General features: G+C 37.2%; 1 protein-coding gene across 6 annotated transcripts in view; it reads left to right on the top strand.

Moving 5' to 3' along the window:
* LOC125266079 (caskin-2) overlaps positions 1-16,186 on the top strand; it is a 73,358-nt gene that overhangs the window by 40,502 nt on the left and 16,670 nt on the right. For 5 of the 6 annotated variants that reach the window (XM_048186560.1, XM_048186550.1, XM_048186577.1 and 2 more), the window contains exons 4-9: positions 2,310-2,407; positions 3,513-3,658; positions 4,156-4,251; positions 8,234-8,364; positions 11,966-12,074; positions 14,018-14,126. In XM_048186560.1, coding sequence (XP_048042517.1) covers positions 2,310-2,407; positions 3,513-3,658; positions 4,156-4,251; positions 8,234-8,364; positions 11,966-12,074; positions 14,018-14,126 — 689 coding nt within the window. Of the gene's footprint in view, positions 1-1,646; positions 1,766-2,309; positions 2,408-3,512; positions 3,659-4,155; positions 4,252-8,233; positions 8,365-11,965; positions 12,075-14,017; positions 14,127-16,186 lie in introns of all 6 variants that reach the window. The other variant, XM_048186573.1, reaches the window with a different exon arrangement.

Here is a 16,186-nt window from a genome sequence, read left to right as displayed (position 1 = left end):
TGACTCGTCCAGACTGCAAATTGGGCCTAGAATCCAGTGTAATCTATGTTGGTAATTGATAGCAAGGCAGCTCATAGGTTTTGCAACAGAGCTTACCTCTCAGCAGGGCTGGACTGGGACAAAAAAATCGGCCCTGGCATTTTGGCCCAGACTGGCCAAGGCCCACTACATATGATCATAAACACCACCCATCTTTGCGCACCCTTGAATATACCAACTCCTACTCCTTAAAACCACTAAAGCCATGTAATGAGGAAGCAGGTACGAGTGAGAGTTGACACACTAGATAATTAAAAAAATGTCATTTATTAGTACAATTACATTGTATATTCCACATTGATGAATCTTAAAACAAGCTATAAGCTGCATTAGTGTAACAATACCATATGAAATGAACAAAACATTAAATAAGTAAGCAAATAAAGTTGTGTGGATGTCTCAGTTTCACTTCAGATATTGTCCATAAACACCTCACAAGAATATTTTTGTCACATCCCAAAAATACACTATTCAGCCTATAATAAGTAATTAATAAAACAATAATACTGCCAGCTGACTCACTGTTAATGTTTATGAAAAGTGGTTAACAAAATAATGTTCTTGGTTTCAATAAGACAACGTATCAGAGACACAAAAACTCAGTAGGGAAGACATGAAAAAACTAGCTTAAAGATCTGCTAATTTTCTTAGCCAGTTGTGCACAATATGTAAGTTAGCCGTTCTGACCATTGACATAATAAAAACATGTATTTTATATATGGTTCTGAGTCTGACGGTAACACTGTTATAGCTTGGTAGCCATGCTCATAAATGTAACAAACCAAAATTGACGTAGCGTGTAATTATTTTATTGCAGTATTATCACCATAATTTTGCAGACAGCTAGTTTGCCCACCACTTGTGTTTTTGGCTCAGTTTTTAGTGTTTTGAAAGCATTTCTGCTTACCGCATGCTCTACTCACACCCTCATCTCTCTCGCTTTCCTGACACTGCATGCTCGCGCAGAGCCCAAAGGGGGAGTTGTTTAAAGAGGTGATTGGGCCAGCCCAGTGTCAATTACGAAAAGAACCAATAGGCTGCTGATCTAGGTGTTTCATGGGCCAGCCTGTCAGAAAAATAAATCCTAGTATCCCATGCTGACTTTTTTTTGACAAATGCATTACGCTGGCACAAAGACCCCAGCATTGCATCAATTAAGCAAAACAAAACAAAATAAATAGAATGGGCTGCCAGTGTACGAGTTTTATGGGCCGTTCTGACAAAAAAAAAAAAAAAAAGAAGAAAAAAAAGAGATGTATCGGCCCAAAAAGCACGTCGGCCCAGCGGGAAACTGCCCTGTCTGCCAAATGGCCAGTCCGCCCCTGCCTCTCAGCCATTAGAGCAACAGTCAGTTGTTCCCTTAGTTTCACTGTATGCTTTCATGCACCCTAATGAAATAGTCATTGTTTTAGAAATGACAGCCAAGCTGTGACTTGACATTTAAAGATATTAAGGGGGAAATGTAAGCTATTCAGCCACCGGGGCACAGTTTAGTCCAAAAGCACCACAGTAATGTTGTACTTGCCCAGTCAAACTTGGCTTATTCTTTATGGGGCCACTTGTGCCTCAAGTGACAGCTTCCCCTTCTAAAAGTGATATGTTTGCAGTAATGGCTGTGGGTGAGGACTTCACTAAGACAAGACTCTGGAAGGAGATTTACATCCGGGACGTCTGAAGCGTTTGAGGAGGGGTGGTTGAAGACAGCCCTGTTACTCTTCCGTGAGAGGTCTCGCTTTGGTTTTCGGCATGTCCTAACAAAATACATCCACCCCAGACAAGTAGCATTTTCATTTGTCATACTTCAGTAAACATCAGATCATATGAGGGCGTCTGTGCCCAGAGGACACAGTTTTTTATTGCCTGAGCTTGTGCTGAATTGAATGTATCTCCCCCTTGTCGCCCTGAATCTTTTTTTGCCTCATAAAACCTTGTAAATTTCAGACTTTAGTCTCTAATTGTGCCACAGCTTGAGCAATACGAGGCATTTTTACAAGACGTTGGTTTGTTGGCAATCTCACATATACTGGTGTTTTTTATTTTTCCATTCTCTTTATGACCACACATGGCCTCAAATGTGGAATGATGAAAGTGTAACTGTGTGCTCTGGTATCAAATTAAGCTGATAAAAGTTATTGAGTGGCTTCTTTATTATTTGGCTGTAGCCTTTATCTTTCCCAAAAGTACTGTTCCTTAGATGTCAAAAGTTTTTTTGCTTTTTCCACCACTCTCTCCATCTCTTTAAAGTTTTCTGTTTTTTCTCCTCCACTCAGGTTTTCAGCGTTGCATCATGCTGCTCTCACAGGAACTACGGAGTTGCTCTCCCTGCTGTTGGAGGCTCAGGCTGTTGTGGACATCAAGGATAGCAACGGTTAGAACTGCCTCCTCATTAACACCAAGAATGATAACTATAAAGATAACGACAACAAACAATATTGTTCTGTTTATTATAAGCACATGCTGCAGTTTTGTCGTCTGCCACTTTAAATGCTCAAGCTCTTTAAAGCAGGGTGATTGGGACTGGCTCTCAACGTTTTTATCGCTCATCAGCTGGAGAAAAAAAAACATTGTGAAAGTGACTATTCTTGATTTTTAAAACTATATTAGTATTGTCACGATACAGGAATTTCCAACTTCAATATGATACCTTGAAAAATATCTATATTTGATACCAGTTTCGATACCACGGTGAAAACTGCCATATATATACCGCCATACAGATAATTTATTATCTCATCATTTTTTGATAGTTTGAGTAATTTTGTTGTAAAAGCTTACACACAGAACAGAGAAGCTTATTTGAATCTTTGAACTACATTTACAAAAAAAAGACAAACAGTCAGTAATTAAAATAAGAATAATAGAATAAAGAGACAAATGAAATTAACATGGCTTTAAGTTTTTGAGGTAGGTCTAATGGTATATTCAAGTAAGAAATTAAAGTACTACAGAATTGAAAGTAATCAAATGTAAAATAACACTGGATAGTTTTCATTGTAAAAATTAAATACAGATTAATGCTTATAATTAAAGTTCCAAAAGTTATTCGGTCGAGCAACGAGTGATTTTCTCTTTGTCTTTTCTTCTTTTATTAACATGACTGAAAGCAGCAGGTTTATTAGGCTGCTGTCACTTTAAGAGCTTATGCACTGATCCAATATACTGTTACACAACATGTGCTTTCTCTCAACTATTCATGTTCCAAAACTAACAGTATTAATAATACTCACCAAGATGGGCTTTTTGACATAATTTTGTATGTATTTGTAACTTGGTACTCGCGAGCTGTTCGAGAAGTAGCTTTATGTGTGCGGCACTTATATAGATCAGCAGTGGGAATGACTAAAATTATGCCCAATACAAGCGCTATTCAAATGAAGCGAATGCCACAAGTGACTGAGAGGAAGCGGGTGTGTGTCAATTCAAGTGTGAGAATGCGCATTTTGTATTTGAATTTTGTATGTTTTGTTCTGCAGGAATGCGGCCGCTGCATTACGCAGCATGGCAGGGTAAAGCTGACTCAGTGCTCATGCTGCTGAGATCAGGGGCTGCGGTTAACAACGCGTCTCACGACGGGCAGATTCCACTGCACCTGGCTGCTCAGTATGGACACTACGAGGTGGTGCGTATCCATTAGACCACACTCAGATGCTTCAAAACAGTTGCTGATGTCAAACACGTCACAAACACTCTTGAAAAAAGAGCAGAGCAGTTTAGCACTGTGGGCTCAATGGGCTGACCAATGTTGAAGATCTATTGAAAATCTTTCCATATTACTTTGTTTAAAAATTTGTTTCCAAAAGCCAGCCCGGTCAGCCCACAGAGAAAACTGGCCAGTCCATCCCTGTTTGAGAAGCAGTGTTGTTGGATACAGCACCTGTGAATCATCTGACATCAGCTCACTGAAATGCAAAGAAATTTGATATTTTCATTGCGACATCAACAAGTGACCCCAGATGGTTTTATTGTGTGTATGTACGGTATTAGTGAGGAATTAGGGACAGTCTGCCTGTTTTTATGATTATTTTCTGTCTCATGTCACATATATTAACTAACAAGTTGGTTTGAAAAACATAATTCTTCTTTCTTTCTCTCTCTCTCTCTCTCTCTCTCTCTCAGTCTGAGATGTTGTTGCAGCACCAGTCAAACCCGTGCGTGTTAAATAAGGCTAAGAAGACTCCTTTGGATCTGGCCTGTGAGTTTGGCCGAGCGAAGGTCAGTCATCTAATCTCTGTAGGGACTTATCAGTATTTAATTTCTAGTGTGTTCATGATCATTCTTCATGTGGGATGTCATCTGTTACATCACTGTCAGTATGGTTCCTGTGATCTCATAAATTATGTTATCTGTTGTGCAAGTAAATTGCATACAATCTGACAAGAACATGTCCAGGCCATATTTCACCTCAAAAATGAAGAAGAAATTTTGCTTAAAGAAAATAAAGTCAATCTATTTGGGCCTTTAAAGCCTACATTCTTATTCTAACTCGTATTACTGTAATACAATATTTTTTCTGTATTATAGTAAAAAAAAAAACTGTAATACAATGTTTTTCATTTCATTTTTTTTTACTGCCCCAATACCTGACAATTTAAAGCTACTGTCCGTAACTTTTTTTGTGTTCAAAATTTACAAAAAATATATAATGAGAATGAACAACATGAATCCATTTTCCAAACCGTGTTTTTGTCTTATCCTGAATCATTATGGTACACTGTGACAAGCAGGGCGGGCGAGAGCCGTGAGGGAACGGCTCGAGGCCGGCGCGCCTCCCAGGTGATGCTCGTTATCACTTGCGTCACCGGCCTCGAGCCGTTCCCTCACGGCTCTCGCCCGCCCTGCTCGTCACATACACTTATAATAAGTGTTTATATTCGGACTATTTCAGACCGGACTGGTAGGACTCGCTGCAGAGTATCACAGTAACTGCGTGACTCGCCATAGACATACATGGAGAAAAGTAGCTCCGGCCACAATGTTCTTCCGCAAGACGCGTGCAGTTCTGTTTATTAACTGCTAGAGGGCCAAAAATCGTGGACTGCAGCTTTAAATAATAAATAATATTATTGTGCTTTGCTGTAATGAGAATATTTGAGTCGGAAATTAGCAGAGTTGTCATGAAAATAATGTTACAATGCAAAACATCGCAATGATTTTAAAGGGTTAGTACACCCAAAAATAATGTCATTTATTACTCACCCTCATGTCGTTCCACACCCGTAAGACCTTCGTTCATCTTCAGAACACAAATTAAGATATTTTTGATGAAATCCGATGGCTCAGTGAGGCCTCCATTGACAGCAAGATAATTAACACTTTCAGATGCTCAGAAAGCTACTAAAGACATGTTTAAAACAGTTCATGTGACTACAATGGTTCAACCTTAAAGTTATGAAGCGACGAGAATACTTTTTGTGTGCCAAAAAAGACAAAATAACGACTTTATTCAACAATATCTAGTGATGGGCGATTTCAAAACACTGCTTCATGAAGCTTCGAAGCTTTACGAATCTTTTGTTTTGAATCAGTGGTTCAAAGAGTGTATCAAACTGCCAAAGTCACGAGAACCATTTAAATTTCGAAATGTTTCGAAAGACTTATGACTTAACTAAGCTTTGTTTACTGAAATCACGTGACTTTGACAGTTTGATACATGCTCCGAACCACTGATTCGAAACAAAAAGGTTCGTAAAGCTTTGAAGCTTCATGAAGCAGTGTTTTGAAATCGCCCATCACTAGATATTGTTGAATAAAGTCTTTATTTTGTTTTTTGTTTTTTTGGCGTACAAAAAGTATTCTCTGTGTTCTGAAGATGAACGAAGGTCTTACGGGTGTAGAACGACATTAGGGTGAGTAATTAATGACAGAAATTTAAATTTTTGGATAAACTAACCCTTTAAAATAGGCTTCATTTTCTTCAAGCAAAGGTACACTATGTAACATTTGTCCCTCTAGAGGTTAAAAAACAAAACTGCACGCATTTTGCGGAAGAACATTGTTTTGTTTGTGCTTCTGCATGACTGTGCGAATGAATATGGTTATCCTACTGCTCATAAAACATTCGCTATTAAGCTTAAGAGATATAACCAGTTTAGATCGAAAGGATCTCAAGCTGACTGGCTGAAGACGTTACTTTAGCTTTATCCATTAATAGACACGGCATTTCCTTAAAATAAATTCCAGCACAGACAGCCGGTGGAGATACTTGTCTGCATGCAATAAAATTATTTTTCCTCCTCTATCTTTTTCTGCCCTGACTGTGATTTTTCATGTCTTTGTGTGTCATTCATTCACTCAGTGAATAAGAGGTCAGAGCTTTGTTTTACATGTTCTCGCGCACACATGCCCAATGGTGTGCGATTTCAGTTCAGCTGTGTATTTAGGCCTTTTGGAGGTGTTACTTTAATGGCAGTGTGTGTATGTGTGGTATTTAATCAGCTGCCGTATTGAGGTATCAGGGTGCGGCTGAAGCAACTGGATAATGTCTTTCTCTCTCACCCTATGTGTGTGCTGACGCAGAAGAAATCCACTCAGTGCTGCCTGCTCTGGGTGTGCCTATAAAATGTACAGCAGTGAGGCTGTCTTCAGCATGATCTATGATTGCTTTCAGTACGTGGTCAATAAAGTCATCATGTGCACGATTACAGATAGAAAAATGCTAACTTTATTACTGACTTTATAACAGTCAAAAGTGTACATATCTCACTGTTTGTAACTTCATAATAATTATAACTTTATAATTACTGATTTCTGCATTTTACAATGAAAACTATGAAATAAAATGGAAGAATTCAATTACCAAATATATATTTTTTTTTGTTCAAAAAACATTTTTTGTTTTTTCATGGTTTTCCATGCATGCTCCGCTTCACTACACACTATCCCACATTCCCCAGTGCAAGTCTGATGCTTGACTGATGCTCAAACTGCAGAAAATGAATTTAAAACATCTACTCAGCTTAGTTTGTGGCCCAGATGTTTTTGGGTGTTAATGTTCACTGGGACATACATGAGCTCATCCTCACCTGAGAGTCAACACCCACCTTCCCAAGAGCCCTCTGTGTGTGTGTGTGTGTGTGTGTGTGTGTGTGTGTGTGTGTTCTCATAACCACATTTTCTCTCTCTTTTTACCACCTTTTACAGTTGTTTTCTGCACTTTTGTCTAATCATTTTTCTCTTAATTCAGTTTTAGCATAAAAACTCTACTGCTACGTTTGTAATCGCTTTCTATCTGAGTAGGTACTACATTTGAATTTACTTCAGGACCGATAAAAATGTGTGTTTTATGAATGAAATTCGGACTATATCCACCATGTTGTCTCTGTCACGTGACCTACGGCATCAGTCGCGTCGCTTCACTGTCATTCATAAATTCTTTTCCGGCATAGCAAAGTGTTCATTGAATGTGCACTTCAGAATCTGGCCAAAAGTAGTAAGTCATCCGACTTTTCGCCAGATTTTTTATGGGTACTGTGAATTCAGACATACTACTATTTTGGCATACTGTTTTTCGCATACTATTTAGAAGTGAAGTATTCTATTTATGACACAGTGTACATTGCGTTAGCAAAAGTGTTTGTAGTTTATCTGCTTACCATTTATTTTTTTTAATGCCACAGTTTATGTAAGAATGATTTTGTTTAAGAATTTATTCTGCTTGTGCTTTAGGAATGAGGCCTATTGAGAATAGTACAAAATGTGTAAATAAATAGTGATATTAATGGAGTAAACAAGTAATTTAATCAAATACAATAAAATTTTGTTATTTTAAACATTGTTATCAAAAACATTGTTATTTTAGTATTATTTATACACTGTTATAGTGTTTATTCATATTTGAATTTTATTTTTATTTTACATTTCATTTAAATTTTTAAGTTTTAGTAATTTTGCTTTTAGCATATTATAAATTCTTATATTTATATCTGGCTTTAATTAATTAATTTCTATTTCAGTTTTAGTTTTAGTCATTTAGTACACCAATTTAAACTAATTTCAATTAGTTAACAAGGCACCATTTCTCATTTGTAAGGACTTTTTTTTTTTTTTTTTTAGGTTTTTCATCTAATTCTTATATTTTATTGTATTTGATCTTTGTTTCGCTTTCCAATAAAAATAATTAATGATTTTTAATAGTTTTAGTCATCTATAACAGCACTGGTGCAGAATATGCCACTGATCTCTGTCTCATTTGTAGGTGGCTCAGCTGTTGTTGAGCAGTAATATGGTTGCGTCTCTGTTAGAGGGGGATCGGAAAGACGCTTCAGACTCAAACTGTAACACTCCTCTACACCTCGCCGCACGCAACGGACACAAGGATGTCATTTGGTGAGCTTTTGAATAAATCAAGTGTGTGTATGTATGTGTATTGCACATCTGTAGGCATCAGTCTCAGCTGTGTTGGGCTGTCCTGTCTCTCTGGAGAGCTGCTGTGTGTTTAATGCATCAACGCTGAATTTGATTCTTGGCTGATTTCAGTGTTAGTACAGAAACACAGCTGATATATTGTACAAATTCTGATGGGATGAGCCACATTCAAAACTGATATGCACACCTTTGAACATTAGTTTTCCTCAGTCAATTTGACACATTTCTCCAAATGAATGTAGTTGCTCTCAAAACAATTAACACAGCAAACTAAACACACTCTTAAGTTCAGTATTCACTACATTCAACTACAAGTTTTTGCTTGCATCACACATTACAGCATGCTCATATCATGCTTCACAACATACATCATGCTTGACACCATGCTTATATCATGCTTTACAACACGTCACACATTACAACACGTTTATATCATGCTTCACAACATACATCATGCTTGACAACATGCTTATATCATGCTTCACAACACACGTCACGCATTACAACATGCTTATATCATGTTTTACAACATGCTTACATCATGCTTGACACCATGCTTATATCATGCTTTACAACACGTCACGCATTACAACACGTTTATATCATGCTTCACAACACACATCACGCATTACAACACGTTTATATCAAGCTTCACAGGACACTTACGTCATGCACTACAACATGCTTATATCATGCTTCACAACACGCTTGCATCTCTCTTCACAACACGCTTATATCATGTTTTGCAACACGCTTACATCACTTCTCAACACACCTACATCAAGCTTCTGTACCCACTTACGTGGCTCTTTACAAAGTGCTCAAGTCAAGCTTTACAACACGCTTCACGTCACGCTTCTCAACAAACTTAAGTCACGCTTTGGTGCCAGCATCGCTTCTTAGCATGCTGATGTGATGGTTCACAACACGTTTATTTGACAACATGCTTTACAACAGCATTTTACAACACGCTTATACCACAACATGCTTCACAACACACTTCTCAGCATACTTGCGTGATGCTTTGCAACATACTTACATCACGCTTCACAACAGGCTTTACAACACGCTTATGTGTTTCTCCGCATCACGTTTATATCATGCTTATCAGCACACTTATGTCACGGATTTTCAGCATATATATATATATATATATATATATATATATATATATATATATATATATATATATATATATATATAACTTATATCTTGCTTCATAATATGCTTACGTCACACATGCTTATTTCACGCTTTGCAATATGCTTGCGTCATGCTTCGCAACATGCTTATATCATGATTCGCAACACGCTTACATCACACTTCGCAACACACCTACATCACGCTTCAGTACCCGCTTATGTGGCGCTTTACAAAGCACTTACGTCAAGCTTCACCACGCGTTTCATGTCATGCTTCTCAACACACTTGAGTCACACTTTGGTACTAACTTCACAAAACACCTACATGATGCTCCACAAAATACCCCAACATGCTTTACAACACTTCTCAGCATACATGCGTGATGCTTTGCAGCATGCTTATGACACACTTACATCATGCTTCACAACAGACTTTACAACACTCTTTCTTGACTCTTTGCATCATGCTTATATCATGCTTTACAACATGCTTTTCAATATGCTTATATCATGCTTCACAACACGCTTACATCATACTTCTCAACACACCTGTGTCAAGATTCTGTACCCGCTTAAGTGGCACTTTACAAAGTGCTTACGTCAAGCTTCTCAAGTCACACCTTGGTACCAGCATCACAAAATGCTTACATGACGCTTAGCAAAAAGAATACTGCATACTGATGTGATACTTCACAACACGCTTTTGTGACAACACGCTTTACAACATGCTTATAGCCCAACATGCTGTACAACACACTTTTCAGTGTTTTTATGTGATGCTTTGCAATGCGCTTACAGCACGCTTTCATCGTGCTTCACAACAGGCTTTACAACACATTTACGTGTCTCTCCGCATCACGCTTATCATGCTTCGCAACACTTTTAGCACGCTTTACAACATACTTTTATCATGCTTCACAACATGCTTACGTCATGCTTTACAACATGTTTATATCATGCTTCACAACACGCTTATGTTACTCTTTACAATATGCTTATAACATGCTTCAAATCATGTTTACGGATTATTGGATTATATTTAATAAAAAGTTAGAAATATTTTCTAGTGGGCTAGTCAGTACTCTCTGAACTATTCATTTAAATATGACATATCCTTTGACTATAGATTTTTGTGATTTGAGATCAAACACACACCCACTGTGCCATCCAGACACTGTACCCACACAGCAGAGGATGAGACTGGGAAAGTCCTACTGCCAACAGACAGTCCGTGTTCTGTCTATCTCTCTGACTCACGCTCCCCCACATGATCATCCTGAGGGAGAGGAGTGTCCCAGTCTCTCTAAATATGTGTGATCTTCTCTATGTGTGATCTTTCTGAGATGAGTGTGCTTGTGAGTGGATTTAACACGGCTTTGACTCATCACTCTCATCCTCGAAGACACACAGCACTTCCTGAATCAGATCACACTCTTTATCATCATATCAGAGTGATTTACAGTTTTGAGAAACGCCTATGGGGATGATTCACACAAAACACCAAAATCAAAAACAATTACATTGTGCCAAATTAAACGAAGTCTGTTTTAGAAGCACTATGATTGTTTGCATTGTAGAATTATTTTCATGACAATATACCAGCAAAATTCTCATTATTAATTGAGTCATAATTTTAGAAGTATGACTTTTTATGTTATAATTTCAACTTTTTATGTAATATTTGTCTTTTTTTTCTGTTATTATGACCTTTTATCTTTTAAAATGTCAAAATTATGAGATACTAAGTCATATTTCTGTTATAAATCATGCTTTAGTATATAATATTTTTTTCTGCCATGACAGAAGATGTGGCAGAAAGGGGCTTCCATACACATTCTCATTTTGTTTTGTAAAAACTATTTTATAAGTATAAGTATTTCAATTGTAAAATATATATTTTATATATAATATCATGGCAGTGTTTATTATATTGCACTTCATTGATTCTAATTTAAATAAAATGTTGTAATGAAAATCCTGTTATATTACAATAATGACAATTTAGAGGGGGTATGTGCTTAATTATCAAGAAAATAATGGCATAATGGCAAAAATGAAAATAGGATCAAATTTTTTACAGATTTTGTTAAGTGTGGTTTTAGTTTGCATGGTCATGACATATCTGTGTGGGTGTGTGTGTGCTGTCTACGGCTGTCACGCTAACAGATCCCCCTAATGCCCGGCATTCCCAGTGCAGCACTGAAATTCCATCCAGCATTCCGACAGATGAGCGTCTCTGATTCTGCCTGATGTGTGTGTGTGTGTGTGTGTGTAAATTCCACAAGTCTGTGTGTATTATAGGCCCTTCAGTATGTAAATATAACACAGAGTGCTAAAGAGGATGTCGTCTCCTCTCTTTGGAGTAATAGTAGGATAGTGCCGCCAGTCCATTCATTCAGTTTCCATCTCTCTGTCTTCAGGCTTCTTCTGAAAGCGGGTATTGACATCAACAGAACGACTAAAGCTGGCACAGCACTCCATGAGGCTGCCCTCTATGGGAAGACAGAGGTTGTGCGGCTACTCCTGGATGTAAGTTCATCCTTTTTTCCCCCTAATGTGTTTAATGCAGGGGCTGGCATCCTTTCTGACATTGTGTTTTCTGCGTGTATTTTTTTAATTTTAGCTTTTTAATCACTGTGCCATATTATCCCCAAAGTAACTTTTTATGCACAATCTTCATTTCTGAACTTTTCTTAACATCCCCTCATATGCTTCTTTTTGAGAATATTGTTTCAAGAGCAATAAATGCAAAAGGAAGATAAATCAGGTCTCACTATTGTTTTCACTGAATAATCTGTTTCACTTGGAAGTACATCACATTGTTGTAGTGACTGTTTCATGTTAACTAAGATTTACAGGTGCGTTTAAAATGCGTTTAAAATATATAAATTTATATTTAATGTTTATAGTTATATTTAAATTAATATTTTATATTTATATTACACTACTCTTCAAAAGTTTGGGGTCAAAATAATGTTTTTGACATTTACAATGTTGCAAAAAGCTTCTATTATAAATGCTGTACTTTGGAACTTTTTATTTATTAAAGAATCCTGAAAAAAACGTATTACGTGTTCCACAAAAATATGAAGCAGCAGTCTGTCAGTATCACTCTGTTTAGTCTCTATGAAGCCCCTCCTTCTGAAAAGCACAATGTGTTCTGATTGGTTGGCTGGATCAGTGTGTTGTGATTGCTCTTTGCGCGTGTTTGGGAAATATCACGCCCTTTTCATGTCAACCCACTACATATTAAAACTCAACCAGGCCCGCCCCTTTATTTTGCATATGCCTTGGGCGGGAATATTTAAAGGTCCCGTTCTTCGTGATCCCATGTTTCAAACTTTAGTTAGTGTGTAATGTTGTTGTTAGAGTATAAATAAAATCTGTAAAATTTTAAATCTCAAAGTTCAATGCCAAGCGAGATATTTTATTTAACAGAAGTCGCCTACATCGAACGGCCAGTTTGGACTACATCCCTCTACTTCCTTCTTTAATGACGTCACTAAAACAGTTTTTTTAACTAACCTCCGCCCACAGGAATACATAAGAGTTGCGTTTGTAGAGTGTGTTTGTCGCCATGTCGTCGAAACGCTGTTATTTTCATCCCGCAGTCCAATCACCGGGTCTGATTCCGGCTCAAATTGATAGGGTAAAATTAAAGACATGTTTACAATAACACTGAGCGCATGCATCTCCACGTTATGGTAAGAGGCGTGACTTTTCCGGGCAAGATGCGCTCAGAGCTGTCGAATCACAACACAGGAACCGCTGGCACAATCAGAACTCGTTACGTATTTCTGAAGGAGGGACTTCATAGAACAAGGAAGTCATCAGCCCGTTTTTATGACAGTGGAAACAGCGGTATACAGATAAGTAAATTATGTGAAAAATACTGTGTTTTTTTACACGCGAAACATGAACACATGTTATATTGCACACTATAAACACAATCAAAGCTTCAAAAAACCACGTAAAACGGGACCTTTAAATGAGGAATTTTGTGATGTGTACTTTACCAGAAGAAAACTCAAGACTACAATGGAGGCGTTTCAGGGAGTTCAGAAACAGTGCACACTGATATAAAGAATAACTCCCTTTGGAGTGTCTTTGGACTACTTTAAATAATGTGTCCACTTTTTCATTTTATTTGACATAATTACTTATTATATTGATCTCTCTTGGTCTTATCGCTCACATGCTAATGATTCATCTTCCATATTTTTGTTGTCTTTACTTAAACTTACTGTAAGGCTCCCACATATGTTTGTTTGCACAGTGTAAGTGCTTTTTCTCATAGTATAAACTGATCTGCAGACATGCCCTTCACAAGACCTAGCACTTACCTGTGCAGTATCTGTAATGTTTTATCCTGTGTATTTCTGTGGATCGATTTTTCCACCGGCCAATGCTCTTCTGCTAATCGACAGACAGCGTTTAACTGACCAAATGTTTTTTTTTTTTTATAATGGCAGGCTGGGATTGATGTGAATATCCGCAACACTTACAATCAAACAGCCCTGGATATCGTCAACCAGTTCACTGCATGTCATGCCAGCAAAGATATCAAGCAGCTCTTACGAGGTGAGATGCAATCTGACATTTATTTTAAGACAGCAGTGCTGTCTGTATGCAGTTTTGTGAACTGTAGTGTGTGTATTTGTGTCTAACAGTGTGTATTTGGAGTGTGTTTGAGCTCATACTCCATTTGAATGTGTGAAGTTTGTGTGTGTGTGTTTGGGAACGGCCCTTCTTTGGTTTGTAAGGGGTTATGGGAGACGTTTGAGCTGCCATTTAGTAAGCAGCTGTTTAAACTCAGGATTATATAACCTGCTGCTTTCTCTGGGGAGTTTTGAGTGCATGAAAGAGACAAAAGACATCTCCTGTGTTTGTGTTTGTGTGCAGATGAATACTACAAATCTGTGGGGCCTCCTATGAAACATAAGACAGGGTCCGCCCTCAAGTACTGACGTCATACGTTAACACTTGTATCGGGGTTAAACTGTAATGCTGATAGGAGACAGTGATGTTACTTTGGGCATATGTAGCCTTCTGTTCAGTACTCTTACTTATTTTTTTTATAGATATGGCCTTTAATTTAACCTGTTAATTTTCAGTGCACTTTTTGAAAATTGACATAAAAATACTAAATTTCTAAACTGCAAAAATCTCTGGTTGTAATTCATGAATGCTTTGCAATACAGACCTAGGGTTGGTCTCTTCTTAAAGACACTCAGCAGATTATCGCTGAAGTGAAAAATTAAAAATGTTCAAAAAATAAAACTTTACTCTAAAGAAAATATCATTTTTTATACAAAATATATATTTTACAAGAAAGATTTACTCTAAATTACTATAAAATCAAATCCAAATGTCTAACCAAGGTTTGTACCAAATTTGAGATTGATATCACAAAAATAGGCGCTATAACAACATTAGCCACAGGGTGGCAAACTTCCATTGAATTTTTTAATGCGTTTTCCTGTCACAGATTAATACATTTCTGTCAAAATATCACTTCTATCATAAAACAGTCACCAAATATGAAATATTAAAAGATTTGATAAAACATAGTGCAGTGAATTTTGTAATAATTGATATTTGACACCGCCCACTAGGGGGAGGAGCTCGCTAACAAGCTTTTAAGTAACATTTCCATTGAAACTCAATGTCCAATTTCAAAATGGTTTTGTAGGATGAATTTTTTGCCTAAGTTTATAGATTATTACATTATATAGGCCCATTTAACATAGAATTAACATCGTTTTCTGGTAGCGTCTCTAACTGCATGTTTAATGTTGTGATTTTAAGAAAACAAAATGACCTATTCACAATATAATATGAATAAAAAATAATTGGCACAGATATTTAGTAAAAAAGCACCTGGAAAACCCGTTTACTCCATTTTGATTATTATATGTGCTCTGCCGCTTCTGCAGATACATAAATATAACTGAGTACGCTGATTTAATTGCACTTTTTGTTGTCTTATTTATTTTGTAGTGAAATACTTGATGATTTTTCTAAGTGTCTGTCATTTCAAATGTTTAAAATCTGTTAGACCAGAAGCATACTTTGCACAAATACATAAACACAGTAACAGACCTCAAGGGGGCGATAGTTTCCTCCAAATTTCTGTGCCGTTAAATCTAATGTTATTAATTAGGTAGCCTCAGCCCCAGATGTCACAAACATAGTTGTAATGACGCGAAAACTTGGCGGGGGAAACAACTCTCCAAAATTTTGAATTTGAACCTAGTACCAATTTCAACCACTAGCTGTCAGTATTACATACTGCACCTTTAACTAATGTCAATGAACAGATTCTCTTCAAACAGTTTCTGCAATATGACCTGAAAGAGAAAACTGACCACAGAAGCAGACTAGTTTACAGTAATGCCCACCATAGTTCATTGCTGGCTTGGGTTGTGTTGTGAATTGTGCACTGACACATTTCAGAATGTAACTTGTTGAATGCAAGGTTTACCTAATTTCAGCTATAACCAAATGAACAAGTCTAGCGTCAAACAGACTCGGCCCACACTAGAAGCTCTTAGTCCTTGTAAACACACTACATGTATGTAAGGGTAATGTGTGTCCTAAACATTAAAGTTTCTGATGTGTGATCTGCATGCATTCTGTAT

This window comes from Megalobrama amblycephala, linkage group LG1 (genome assembly GCF_018812025.1).
Source record: "Megalobrama amblycephala isolate DHTTF-2021 linkage group LG1, ASM1881202v1, whole genome shotgun sequence".
Taxonomy (NCBI): Eukaryota; Metazoa; Chordata; class Actinopteri; order Cypriniformes; family Xenocyprididae; genus Megalobrama; species Megalobrama amblycephala.
This window is presented reverse-complemented; position numbering and strand designations above follow the sequence as displayed.